This window comes from Meles meles, chromosome 2, assembly GCF_922984935.1.
Source record: "Meles meles chromosome 2, mMelMel3.1 paternal haplotype, whole genome shotgun sequence".
NCBI lineage: Eukaryota > Metazoa > Chordata > Mammalia > Carnivora > Mustelidae > Meles > Meles meles.
Genome location: NC_060067.1, coordinates 129,250,824 through 129,264,206, shown reverse-complemented (window position 1 = coordinate 129,264,206; position 13,383 = coordinate 129,250,824). Strand labels below are relative to the sequence as shown.

At 37.0% G+C, this 13,383-nt stretch overlaps 1 protein-coding gene across 3 annotated transcripts in view; it reads right to left on the bottom strand.

The window, feature by feature from the left end:
• Positions 1-13,383, bottom strand: part of GRIA2 (glutamate ionotropic receptor AMPA type subunit 2) — a 160,442-nt gene that overhangs the window by 74,659 nt on the left and 72,400 nt on the right. For all 3 annotated transcript variants that reach the window (XM_045997209.1, XM_045997208.1, XM_045997207.1), the window contains exon 3: positions 8,152-8,391. In XM_045997209.1, the coding sequence (XP_045853165.1) occupies positions 8,152-8,391 (240 nt within the window). The remainder of the gene's footprint in view (positions 1-8,151; positions 8,392-13,383) is intronic.

Below are 13,383 nucleotides of genomic sequence, written 5' to 3'. Positions count from 1 at the left end.
AGAAGAAGATGAACCCTACAAAGACCAAGATGCATCCATGCCCTGCCTTGTTTATAATTGGGACATGGACTCCTGGACTTGTTGCTCAGCATTTTGATGGATGGTGGGAAGGAGGAAGGGTTTAAAGGGTAGTCTTGGGAGCAGTGCAATAAATAAGCATAGAAAAAAAATTTTTTTTTCATCCAGCTGATATTTGGGGCAGAAAGTTATGAGCCATTTTCAAGCTTTGGCCCCATGCTGCTCAAAAGAACATCAATTAGTATATTTAGAAATTAATATTTAATAATATAGGGACACATGGGTGACTCAATTGCTTAAGTGTCTGCCTTCAGTTCAGGTCACAATCTCCCGGTCCTGAGATTAAGACACACATCAGGTTCCCTGCTCAGCAGGTAGCCTATTTCTCCTTGTCCTTCTGACCCTCCCCATGGCTTGTGTGCTTTCTCTCTCTCTCTTTCTCTCTCTCTCTCTCAAATGGATAATAAATACAATATTTTCTAAAAAGCCATTATGTTTTATTCTACACTCAGAAAATATTATTAAAAATTGGGGGAAAAAACCTGTATGCCAACAGATTGGACAACCGAGGGAAAAATGGATAAATTCCTAGAAACGTATAAACTACCAAAACTTAAATAGGAAGAAATAGAAAATTTGAACAGACCAATAACCAGCAAAGAAACTGAGTCAGTAATCAAGAAACTCCCAACAAACCAAAGTCCAGGACCACATTGCTCTTCACCTAGATTTCATAGGTGAAATCTACCAAACATTTAAAGAATAGTTAATATCTAGTCTTCTGAAACTATTCAAAAAATATCAAAGGAAGGAAAACTTCCAAATTCATTTTATGAGGCCACAGAATTACCCTGATACCAAAACCAGATAAAGACACGACTAAAAAAGAGAACTACAGGACAATATTCCTGATGAATATTCTCAATAAAATACTACAAAACTGAATTCATTAATACATTTTTAAAAGATCACTCACCACAATCAAGTAGGATTTATTTCTGAGTTGCAAGGATGGCTCAATATTCACAAATCAGTCAATATAATACATCACATCATAAAAGAAAGAATAAGAACCACTTGAGCAATTCAAAATATGCAGGAAAAAAAACATTTGACAAAGTACAATATCCAGACATAATAAAAACCCTGAACAAAGTAGATTTAGAGGGAATATATCTCAACATAATAAAGACCATCTATGAAAAACCCACAGTTAACACTATCTTTAATGGGGAAAAACTGAAACCTTTTCCCCTAATGTCCGGAACAAGACATGCATGTCTACTCTCACCACTTTTATTCAGCATTGTACTGGAGTCCTAGTCACAGGAATCAGACAATAAAAATAGATACTAAATTGATAAGGAAGAAGTAAAACTTTCACTATTTGGAGATGACATGATACTGTATATAGAAAACTAAAAAGACTGCATCAGAAAACTGCTTGAACTCATACACGAATTCAGTAAAGTTGGAGGATACAAAATCAATGTACAGAAATCTCTTGCATTTCTATACACCAATAATGAAGCAGCAAAAAGAGAAACTTAAAAAAAAAATCTCATTTACAGTTGCACCCAAAATAATAAGATACCTAGGAATAAACCTAATCAACAGGGTGAAAGATCTGTAAACTATAAAACACTGATGAAAGGAATTGAAGATGACAGAAAGAAATGGAGACATTCCATGCTCATGGATTGAAAGAACAAATATTGCTAAAATGTTTATACTATCCAAAGCAATCTATACACTTAATGCAATCCTTACTAAAATACCAAGAGAATTCTTCACAAAACTAGAACAAATAATCATAAATTTGTATGGAAGCACAAAAAATCCCAAATAGCCAAAGCAATCTTGAAAAAGAAATGCAAAGCTGGAAGCATCATAATTCCGGACTTCAAGTTACATTACAAAGCTCAAGTGATCAAACAGTATGGTCCTGGCACGAAACAGACACATAGATCAATGGAACAGAACAGAAAATCCAGAAATAAATTCACAATTATATAGTCAATTAGTCTTCCAATGGGAAAAAGACAGTCTCTTCAACAAATGGTGTTGGGAAGACTAGACAGCAACAGAGAAAAGAATGAAACTGGACCACTTTCTCACACCCTACACAAAAATAAATTCGAAATGGATTAAAGATAAAAATGTAAGACCTGAAACCATACAAATCCTAGAATTTGGATAGGCAGAAATTTCTTTGACCTTGGCCATAGCAACTTCTTTCTAGATGTGTCTCCTGAGTCAAGGGAAACAAAATCAAAAATAAACTATTAGGACTACATCAAAATAAAACGTTTCTGCATGATGAAGGAATCAATCAACAAAACTAAAAGGCAACCAACAGAGTGGGAGAATATATTTACAAATGATACATCTGATAAAAGATTAGTATCCAAAATACATAAAGAACTTATAAAACTCAACATCCAAAAAAACAAATGATCCAATTAAAAATGTGCAGAATAAGAGTCATTTATGGTTTGTCTCCCTCCCATAAATGACTTTTAATCTCACAAAACAAACTGGGGGTTGCTGGGGGGAGGTGGGATTGGGAGAGGGGGAGCGGGCTATGGACATTGGGGAGGGGAGGCGAGCCATAAGAGACTATGGACTCTGAAAAACAACCTGAGGGTTTTGAAGGGTCAGGGGTGGGAGGTTGGGGCAACCTGAGGGTTTTGAAGGGTCAGGGGTGGGAGGTTGGGGGAACAGGTGGTGGGTAATAGGGAGGGCACGTTTTGCATGGAGCACTGGGTGTTGTGCAAAAAGAATGAATACTGTTACGCTGAAAAAATAAATAAAATGGAAAAAAAAAGAGAAAAAAAAAGAAAGAATGTAGGTAAAAAAAAAAATGTGCAGAAGACATGAACAGACATTTCTCCAACGAACACATTCAGATATCCAATAGACACATGACTAGATCCTCATCATCACTGATCATCAGGGAAATGCAAATCAAAATTACAATGAGATATCACCTCACACCTGTCAGAATGACTAAAATCAATAACACAAGGAACAACAGGTATTGGAAAGGATGTGGCCAAAAAGGAACCCTCACGAATTGTTGGGACTACAAACTGGTACAGCCACTGTAGAAAACTGGATGAAGGTTCCTAGAAAAGTTAAAAATAACCTTATGATCTGGCAATTGTACTGCTGTGTTTACCCAAATAATTAAAAAAAAAAAATTCAAAGGGATACATGAACCCTTACATTTATAGCAGCATTATTTGCAACAACCAAGACATGGAACAGCCCAAGGGTCTATCAATTGATGAACTGATAAAGAAGATGTGTTATATATACACAAAGAATGAAGTCTTGCCGTTTGCAACAACGCAGATGGAGCTGGAGAGTATAATGCTAAGCAAAATAAGTCAGTCGGAGAAAGACAGATACCATATGATTTCACTCACATGTGGAATTTAAGAAAACAAAACAAAGAAGCAAACGGAAAAAAATAAGAGAAAGAGAGAGACTAAACAAGAATCAAACTCTTAACTATGGAGAAGATGGATACCGGGGGTAAGTGATTGGGAGAATGGGTGAAAGAGGTGACAGGGATTAAGGACTGCATTTGTTGTGATGAGCACTGGGTGTTGTATGGAAGTGTTGAATCACTTTGTTGTACACCCGAAGCTAATATACAGTGTGTGTTAACTAACTGAAATTAAAATATTTTTAAGTTGAAAAAAAACCAACCTTATAATCCAAGAAGTAGAGAGAGTGCCACATCAAGGACAGACCAAAGTGTTTAAATTGAAGCATGTAGAGACACACTGAGATGAAATCATAGAATCTATTTTTAAAGCGTGCATAGCAGGGATAAAGGGAACAAAGATGCATGCTCATAATCACATAACACTAAACAAGGAGGTGCTTCCTTGAAGGGTATGAGGTTAACAGCTGAAGAAAAGAAAGCCAGTCATACAATAAATGCACAAATGAACTTTTCAAAATGTAATATGATGGCAAAGCTATAAAAACTAGGAAAGTAATAAGAAAAAACTAGATAGCAAAATCCCATTCCTTAATCCAAGTAAAACACTATGTAAAAATGAAGTCTTTTACTATTTTGAGTCTTATACACTTACCTCTGAAGAGTTTCAAATTCAGTGTAACACTGTTCATATTAAAACAGGAGCAACCATTTTATAATACCTTGGAAATGTGTCCATAAGGCCATTTTTGGCTTTAATATATAATACTTCACTTTAACATATAATACTGTAACTCTAATATTCTTCTCTCAAAAGATGAACTGAAACTCAAATCAATTTGTAAAATGTAATGATGAGATTATCTCATCACTTCAGTTTCATTTAATATTTCCAAATTATGTATTTATAAAATCACTTCAAAATGTTTCATGTTCTTTTTACAAGTTCATGAACTCATACTTCTTCACCTGATTGTCTCCCAGAGCTTGTCCTCAGTATCTCTCTCCAAATACTAGAGTTTCTCTCTTTCTGTTTATGGCCTCTGTTGTCTATATGACTTTTCTCAAAAGTTCAGTTTCACCTAGAGGGAGTCATAATGAGGGTGAAGTATACCCCTGTTAGGGCCAATTTAATGTTAAAACCTGTTTAACTATTAGGGCCTGCTTAGCCAGAAAAACTCCATATTGCCTAGGTAGCCATATTGTTGTTTACATCTAAAGACTTCATTACGGGAATAAACGCCCCAGTAGTTCCTGGTATGGTACCGAGTATCAATTCTGGGAGTAAACGCCTTAACAATAGAAGCCCTGTGCCTTGGGTCTGTGGTATGCCCTATAAAACCAGCCTGTGAGATCAGGAGGGGGTCGCTCTCTTCGGAGGCGGCCCTGGCCAGTCAGTCTGACTTTTAATGCTTGGCATAGAATAAAGCTCTGCATAACTTTCACTTTGTCTCTGTCTCGTTCCTTTGATAAGGGACCCCAACAACCCCCACAGTAAAAATGCCACCTTCAGCTTTGTCAAACAGAATCATCTTCTGATCCTTCAACTTAGCCAGTGAGATTCAGGTTCTCAAATTTAAAATACACAGATGCTTAACTCTTATCAATACTATTTATCCAATATCAGCTCTGTTCCAGCATCATCTTAAGTTCTGTGTGTACAGTAAGGAACTGGACCCCCATTACCCCAGTGTAATGGGTATTGCCTGGACATTTCTTTCCTGGGGCTTTATACCCAGGGCTCAAATAAAAGACAAAATGGTAGGCCTTGTGTATAAAACTGTTCCTCAAGCATAGTGGGAGCTCAATAGCAGTTCTTGAGTGAAAGAACAGATATGAATATTCATTATAAATTGTGATAAGCCCTACATAGGAAAAGAGGAGACTTCTTCGTGAGAGAAGAACAGTATGAAATGAAGCTCTGTGGAAATGTTCTGTAAGGTAAACTGTGAAGGGGGAGAAAGAACCAGAGGCGTGTCCAGAATTTGAGGTGAAAGAGTTTGGTTTGGTGTATCTGGACACTGTGAAAGAAGATTAGTTAGATGGATTTAGCTTAGTCAGTGAGCAGGACAGTAGCATAAATTGGCAGGAATCAGACTTGAGAGCCATGTTAGAGATTTTCAATTTTACCTTCATCTTAATGAGAAGTGGTTTGTTTTCTCTTTTTTGTTTTTGTTTTTGTTTTTTGTAAGATTCTATTTATTTGAGAGAGAGTGAATAAGAGAGAGAGCATGAGAGGAGGTAGGGTGAGAGGGAGAAGTTACCTCCCCACTGAGCAGGGATCCCAACACGGGACTCAATCCTGGGACTCTGGGATCATGACCTGAGCCGAAGGCAGTCACTTAGCCAAATGAGCCACACAGGCACCCCAAAGAGAAACAAGTGTTTCTGTGGAGAGGGAAGAGAAGGAACATGTGGTGGTGGCCTGGCCTGGAGCGAAGACAATGAAAAAGAGTGTCCAGAGATAAAATATATTTGCTGGTAGAAATCACTGCCAACAGGGAGCAAGGGTGAAAGAGACATTCAGAATACTCGCAGATTGTAGTCTAGGCTTACGAATGCAAGAGTTCTAAAGGACATAGCAGAGAGCCGAAGGAAAACCTATGAATAAGGTCAGTTTGGCAAGCCTTTTATCACATTAATAGGAAGTATGCTTCGGAATCATCCAGCACATTACAATCCATATTTTCTTTAAATGGTTCTGTTTTAATTTTTTATTCCTCATAGGAATACCAAAGCTCTCCCTTCCCAAAGCAGGGGGGAGAAGTTGTTGACATAGCAAATTTTTTTCAGCTTGTAGAGTGCTGACAGGCTTTTCCACCAAGTGTTCTCATTCCCGGGACTGGGAGGACAGGGCAGAGAATGAGACACCTAGTTTGAGCGCTCCAGATGGGATTGCTGCAGCAAATGACTACAGACTAATCAATGGCGAATTGACTGACGGCTGGCTCTCTTCTCGTCTGCCCTTGTGGGTTAACAAGGTGCCCTGCCTTGGGTGAAACAGGCTTCTGGGTTTCATTTGAACCTTTAAATACTCCAGGAAGCAAGCTGCTGAAGGAAGCCCAGTCTGGTACTTAGGTACTCGTACAATAGCAGTTCTTAATCTTTTTAGTTTGATTATGGGTACTGTCTTTAGAAAAATACATATGCAAATGGGCACAAAATGTTCCTTCAGCTTTAGAAAGTACACCCACTGAAGCCAAATCTTGGACCCAGAAATAGTTAAGAACATCCGAGATTCTAAAGAAAATGAAAACACTAATTTGAAAAGATCTATGCACCCCTATGTGTATTGCAGATTTATTTATAGTAACCAAAATATGGAAACAGCCCAAGTCTTAACTAATATATGAATGGATAAGTTAGATGTGGTATATATACAATGGACTATCACTCAGCCATAAAAAAGGATGAGATCCTGCCACTTGTTACAACACAGACGGATCTAGGGGTTATTATGACCGAAGGAGAGAGACAGAAGGAGAAACTGAGACAGAAGGAGAAAGAAAAATACCATATGATTTCGCTCATATGTGAAACCTAAAAAACAAAACAAAAGAATAAACAAACAGAATCAGACTCTATTTTAAAAAAGCCGAACCAGACCTATCCATACAGAGGACAAACTATAAAATACAGAAAACAGAGAATGTAGAGAATGAACTGCTGGCTGCTAGAGGGGAGAAGGGTGAGGTATTGGGCAAATGGGTGAAGGAGAGTACGATTTACAGGCTTCCAGTTATGATATGAATAGGTCTTGGGAATGAAAGAATGTAGTCAATAGTATTGTCATAGTGCTGTATGGTGACAGATGGGAGCTATACTTGTGGTGAGCAAAGCACAAGGTACAGAGTCGTTGAAATCACTATGTTGTACACCTGAAACTACTATAACATTGTGTATCAATGATACTCAAATCAATCAATCAATAAAACTTTTAAAAGGAATATCTGGGATTCTACGACACATACATCAAGCAGATCTGTTAATACTAAACTTTGCAACAAGAGATGTGGAAAACACGAAGGAAGTAACGCCTCCTGAAAATACAACTTTAGCATAATGAGCCAAGATTCATCCAATTCATATGATAATCAATAACATTTCATCATAAACCTAGAATTACGAAAATGTGTGGGTCTGGTGTCAGAAGACCTGGGTCAAATTGTACCAGCTGCTCAAATGGAACATGAGCAAGTCCTTTAACTTCTCTGAGAATCAGGGATGTCATTTTAAAGCAAGGTTAATAACAGTCATACCTTCCTCATAAAACTTCTGCATGTGAAATTATTTAATTGCCACAAATTTCTCTAGAAGCCCTTATTTACATATCTATTCAGTTTCACTTTGACCAACTTTCAAGGCAGTCACTTCAGTGACCTTCAACTAATAATGTCTTGACTCCGAATCTCAGATGGTACTATTAACATTACAACTGAACATCTGGGTATTGGGTTGACAGAATCTTTATTTTTAAAATGAACATTCACAACTTTTTTTTTTTAACTCTAAATACGTTTCCCAATTTTCAAATTGCATGATTCATTTACACAGAAAAATCAAACCAAGTGACCCCTGGACTTTAACACGCCTGTGTTGCTCCATAACATCTCATATAACTGTCAAGTGTAGGCATTTAATCTGACCCATTACAAAGACATAAGGATATTGTCACTTACCTCTGTCACTGTCATAGAGATATGCAAACTTGTCCCATTGATAGTATTCAATCAAGCTAAGAAGTGCTCCTTTGAGGTCAGGTCTCATCTGAATGACAAATGGATGTGTGCCATCTGTTGGGAAGCTGGGAGTGATGAAGGAGACATGGAGCGTTCCACAAAATGATGTGATGGTATTTACAGACTTCTTGTCATAAAATCCAAAAATAGCATAGACTCCTCTTGAAAACTGGGAGCAGACTGAATAGGAAAAATAGAAAGGATAAATCACTGAAATTGGCATACCATAACGTAGATTTGCTTAAAACTTAATGCTCTTTTATATGGAACATAAAATAAAATGGAAAAATACAGAATTTATATCAATGATCTATCCTGTCTGAGCACTTATTTACTTAGCTCTCTCTTTGAGGAATTCAAAGAATTATAAAGCATTAAAAAGTAATTTTGGCTACAAGAAAATAGATACTTTTTTTTTAACAAACCATGTAAGTGGGAAACTATTTTAGGATAGCCACATTGAAAAAAAAAAGTAGGGGCTCCTGGTTGGCTCAGTTTGGTTGAGCTACCAACTCTTGGTTTTGGCTGAGGTTATGATCTCAGGGTCTTGAGATGGAGCTCCAGTGTGGTCTCCATGTTCAGTGGGAGGTCAGATGGAGGGTTCTCTCCTTCTGTCCCTCCCCACACTCACACACGTACACTCTGTCTCTCTTTCAAATAAATAAATAAATAAATAAATCTCTTTTAAAAAGTGTAAGAACAATCATTAATTGTATGAAGAACAAACTATAGTTACCCAGCATTTATACACATGCATAACATCTTATTCCCTCTAAAATCTGATTCTTTAAAAGGATTTATTGTGTTAATGATGCTTCATATTAGAAGGTCAGAGGGCTTATGAAGGGTTCTAATGCTGACCCAAAGTTCTGTAAGAAAAACCAGATCAAGACTCACAACATACACAAAGAGACATATCACCAGAAAAAGACCTCTAACCTTGGGTCTCTCAGTCAAGTAGCAATTAAATGGAGTTCAGAAACCCAAATTTTAGTCTTTCTCATGGACTTCCCTTACCCATACTAAACAAAGAACATTACCAAATATTCTGATTTAGGACCATAATCCCTAAAAAAAAAAGGTAATATTTTATTTGAAAGTCCCTATCACTCCAAAATCCCTACCACTAAATGGCATATGACAATATCTCCCCCTACCTTTTCCCTCATAGTCAATCACTAATTATTGTTTATCCTAATACCTAAATATACTCAAATGTGATCCACTTGTTTGTAGCTCCATCCCAATCATCCAAGTTCATTAACAACCTATTCTTACATTGTACTTGCCTTGTGACCGGCATGTTCCATGGCACATTAACTCATTTATTTCTCATGAAAACCCTTGAGACAGGAACAATTATTATTCCCAAATAGGGATTTTGATAGGAAAATTGAAACACAAGATTAAGTGATTTGCCCCACGTCACCCAGCTAGTAAGTGAAAGATGCTGTGTTCAAACCTAGGCATCTGGATTCAAAGTCCATGCTTTTAATTAAAATACTGTTTTCCCACATGGATTATTGGAATTCCTGCCCAAATTTCTTCCTTCATCCAATATTCCCCTTTAGTTCGGTTCTCTACAATAAAGCCAGAATAATTCTTTGAAATACAAATCTGAAAATATCTGAGAAGTAATAGTTACTTTATCCAAGATTGATTCCTCTGAAGTGCGCTATAGAAACCACACATGCCATAATGCTTAAAACCACCAATTCAGGTCAACGACATAGATTTAAGTGATTAAATGGCTGATTTTTTTTTAATCTTTTTTTTTCCATTTTATTTATTTTTTCAGCGTAACAGTATTCATTCTTTTTGCACAACACCCAGTGCTCCATGCAAAATGTGCCCTCTTAAGGGTCATTTCAATCCAAGGAAATGAAAATAAGCTATCCAGTAACATAATCTAACAAGCCACAGCATAATACCAAGCATCCTTTCAAATTAATTAATCCTATTTAAAGGATAAAACTAATGCAATTTCATTTCATTCGATTTCCTTTGAAAAACAGAGTATCTGTAGAAAAATAGATTTGCTTCATGAATAAGAGCATTGCTACAATACATACAGATTCTAATAAACAATTCCAGACAATCAATAAATAATAGGCAATAATTTTTAGCAAGTATTAAATGACATGCAAGGAAAGGAAAGCAAGATTGACTATTTGAGTGGTTCTTATTTATCAAATATTCCCATTTTCCTTTATATATTTACTAATCTTCAACCCACTTCTGTCTTTCTAACACAAATTTTCCGGGATTTCTAGGTTTTATCTGCGTAATGTACCAATTGGCATCTTCCTCATTTATTACCAGTCTTCTGAAGAGCAGTCTAATATATCTCAGGAAACTGAATATATTCCTTTACATTCATTTCAAACTTGAACATAAAATAGAGATGAGGTTTCTGCCCTTTATTTATGTTCATATTTTGGTCCTTGTCTGAGTAGAGAAGTTGAAAATAACTTTAATGTGCTGGCCTGGGCTCATTCTTCATATAAGTGGAAAAAAAAAAAAACCCTTCATTGTTAAAACCCTTCCAGGCAAATTCTGTGGTGATTTCTTATTGTATACATGGATATATGTGTACCGACATGTACATCTTAAATCTCAAGTTTGTTCAGAAACTGATGATTCCATATGACATATAAAAAGGGGAAATTGCTATAAAATTCTCTCTGGGTCTATTTTATTCCATTTTCCAGTGATGTGTTGGCATGTCATCTAAATACTATAGGAATATCAGGAGATATGATTTATTGATGAGACCTCTTCTTCTCATCGTAAGTGAAATAGCTTCTGTGATGGGAACAGCAGCCATGGCATCAGCAGAATGCTTGATAAAGGACACTCTTGTTTGAATGTATAGACAATCTTAATAAGGAGCCATACCTTTCATTTTCCATTTGTTTTAGATTCTAAAGTGAGTTGTCAAGGGGCCTCCTGGTTATTGTGGCCATCTGGAAACACTTGGCTTTGGCCCAACAACAGGCACAAGCAGTACAAGACTTCACAAGAAATTATAATTCACCTGATTCCAAAGGCACTTTTTTCCAGGCAATTCAGCTAATTCTCCAATGAGCATAATTTTGTAACAATGGCTTTTCTTTCCTGCCTATCCCTGGTCCTTCCAAACCCTCTTCCCTTATCTTTTATCTTTTCATGGTAGATATTCAATTGTCTATTTGTCTGTATCTTCTTTTTTTCTAGATATTTCTCTCTTAATGTCCTTTTTCTATATACCATTAACAGTCATTTCTACAACACTGCTCACCTCCCTCTCTTTACCTTAGGTCAGTCCCTATCTCTGTCCCCAAACATGATGAGGAGATCTCTGAGATTTACAACCAGGAATCAATCAGAATGCTGACCCGAGCTGAGGTATTTTGCTAACCCAGTTTGCAGTGACCATCTCAAGATTAAACAAAACAAAATAAAAACAAAAAACTTAGTGCTACACTTGTAACCTTCCATTCCCCAAATACCCGAGTATTTTTGCATTCTAACACTGATGCTTTCCCCAATATGCCACAAATACTTGGCCCTGTTGACATAACGCACAAGAATCTTAGGTGCACTGCCTTGAAATTACTCCTCACTTGATTAGAAATAAATTTCTCATTGTGATCTCAACTTTATTTCCCAGCTATCCCTCCAAATTTTAAAGCCATTTCCTAACTTATATCTATCTTCAAAGACAGAAGATTTACTGTCACTGAGAATATCCAAATAACGTGTCACAAATGGTGGAATAATTCCAAAAGTAGCTTCCTAAAATTAGTTGGATAATAACAACACCCTACATATATTCATTCTTTTTTTTTTAATATACTAATAATATTTATTTTTTTTTCAGCGTAACAGTATTCATTCTTTTTGCACAACACCCAGTGCTCCATGCAAAACGTGCCCTCCCCATCACCCACCACCTGTTCCCCCAACCTCCCACCCCTGACCCTTCAAAACCCTCAGGTTGTTTTTCAGAGTCCATAGTCTCTTATGGTTCGCCTCCCCTCCCCAATGTCCATAGCCCGCTCCCCCTCTCCCAATCCCACCTCCCCCCAGCAACCCCCAGTTTGTTTTGTGAGATTAAGAGTCATTTATGGTTTGTCTCCCTCCCAATCCCATCTTGTTTCATTTATTCTTCTCCTATCCCCCTAACCCCCCATGTTCTACTTTAATAAAATATTAAATATCAACGTTGAGAAGCTCAGCAAAGGGAAGTCCTTTTAAAAGACACTTTAGATCAAAACAGCAGAAATTATCATCTCCTGGGTGTAAGTAACTTGCTGATTATTCCACTTTTTATTATAGACCAGATGACATAAGCCAATAACAATGCTGATGGTGCATCCACCTCCCATCTTTCTCTCTCATTGGTGCTGCTAATGTAGCATACTCGAAAGAGCCTGGAGAACCTTGCATGGTTATTTAGTAGAAAGGCAGGAAAAGAACAGGGCATGATTTATTTTTTGTTTTACTTTTTTTTATACTAAATTGCCATTCACTTCAATGAAACAGCATTGGCTGCTTCATAAGCAGGAATGGTGACAGCCCCTTTGCAGTTTGTGCAAAGTCTGATAAAAGCTGTATCACCAAGCAATCCTGACTTGAAAATCTGAATCCCACTGAAAATATCTCTTCTCTCATCACTAAACTTCTGACATTAACGTCTTGCAAATTTTGACCCTGAATTGACTATTGAAATTTCCCTATCATTTGTCAGTAATGACCTCCTACTCACTAAAGCCAATCATCTTTTCTCAGATCAAGCTTTCTTAGCCTCTCTGAATTTATTTATTTATTTATTTATTTATTTAGCTTATGATATTTATTTATTTATTTTAATTTATTTTTTTCAGCGTAACAGTATTCATTGGTTTTGCACAACACCCAGTGCTCCATGCAATACGTGCCCTCCCTATTACCCACCACCTGGTTCCCCCAACTTCCAACCCCCGCCCCTTCAAAACCCTCAGGTTGCTTTTCAGAGTCCATAGTCTCTTATGGTTTGCCTCCCCTTCCAATTTTTTTTTTAATAAACATATAATGTATTTTTATCCCCAGGGGTACAGGTCTGTGAATCTCCAGGTTTACACACTTCACAGCACTAACCATAGCACATACCCTCCCCAATGTCCATAACCCCCTCCCCCTCTCCCAACC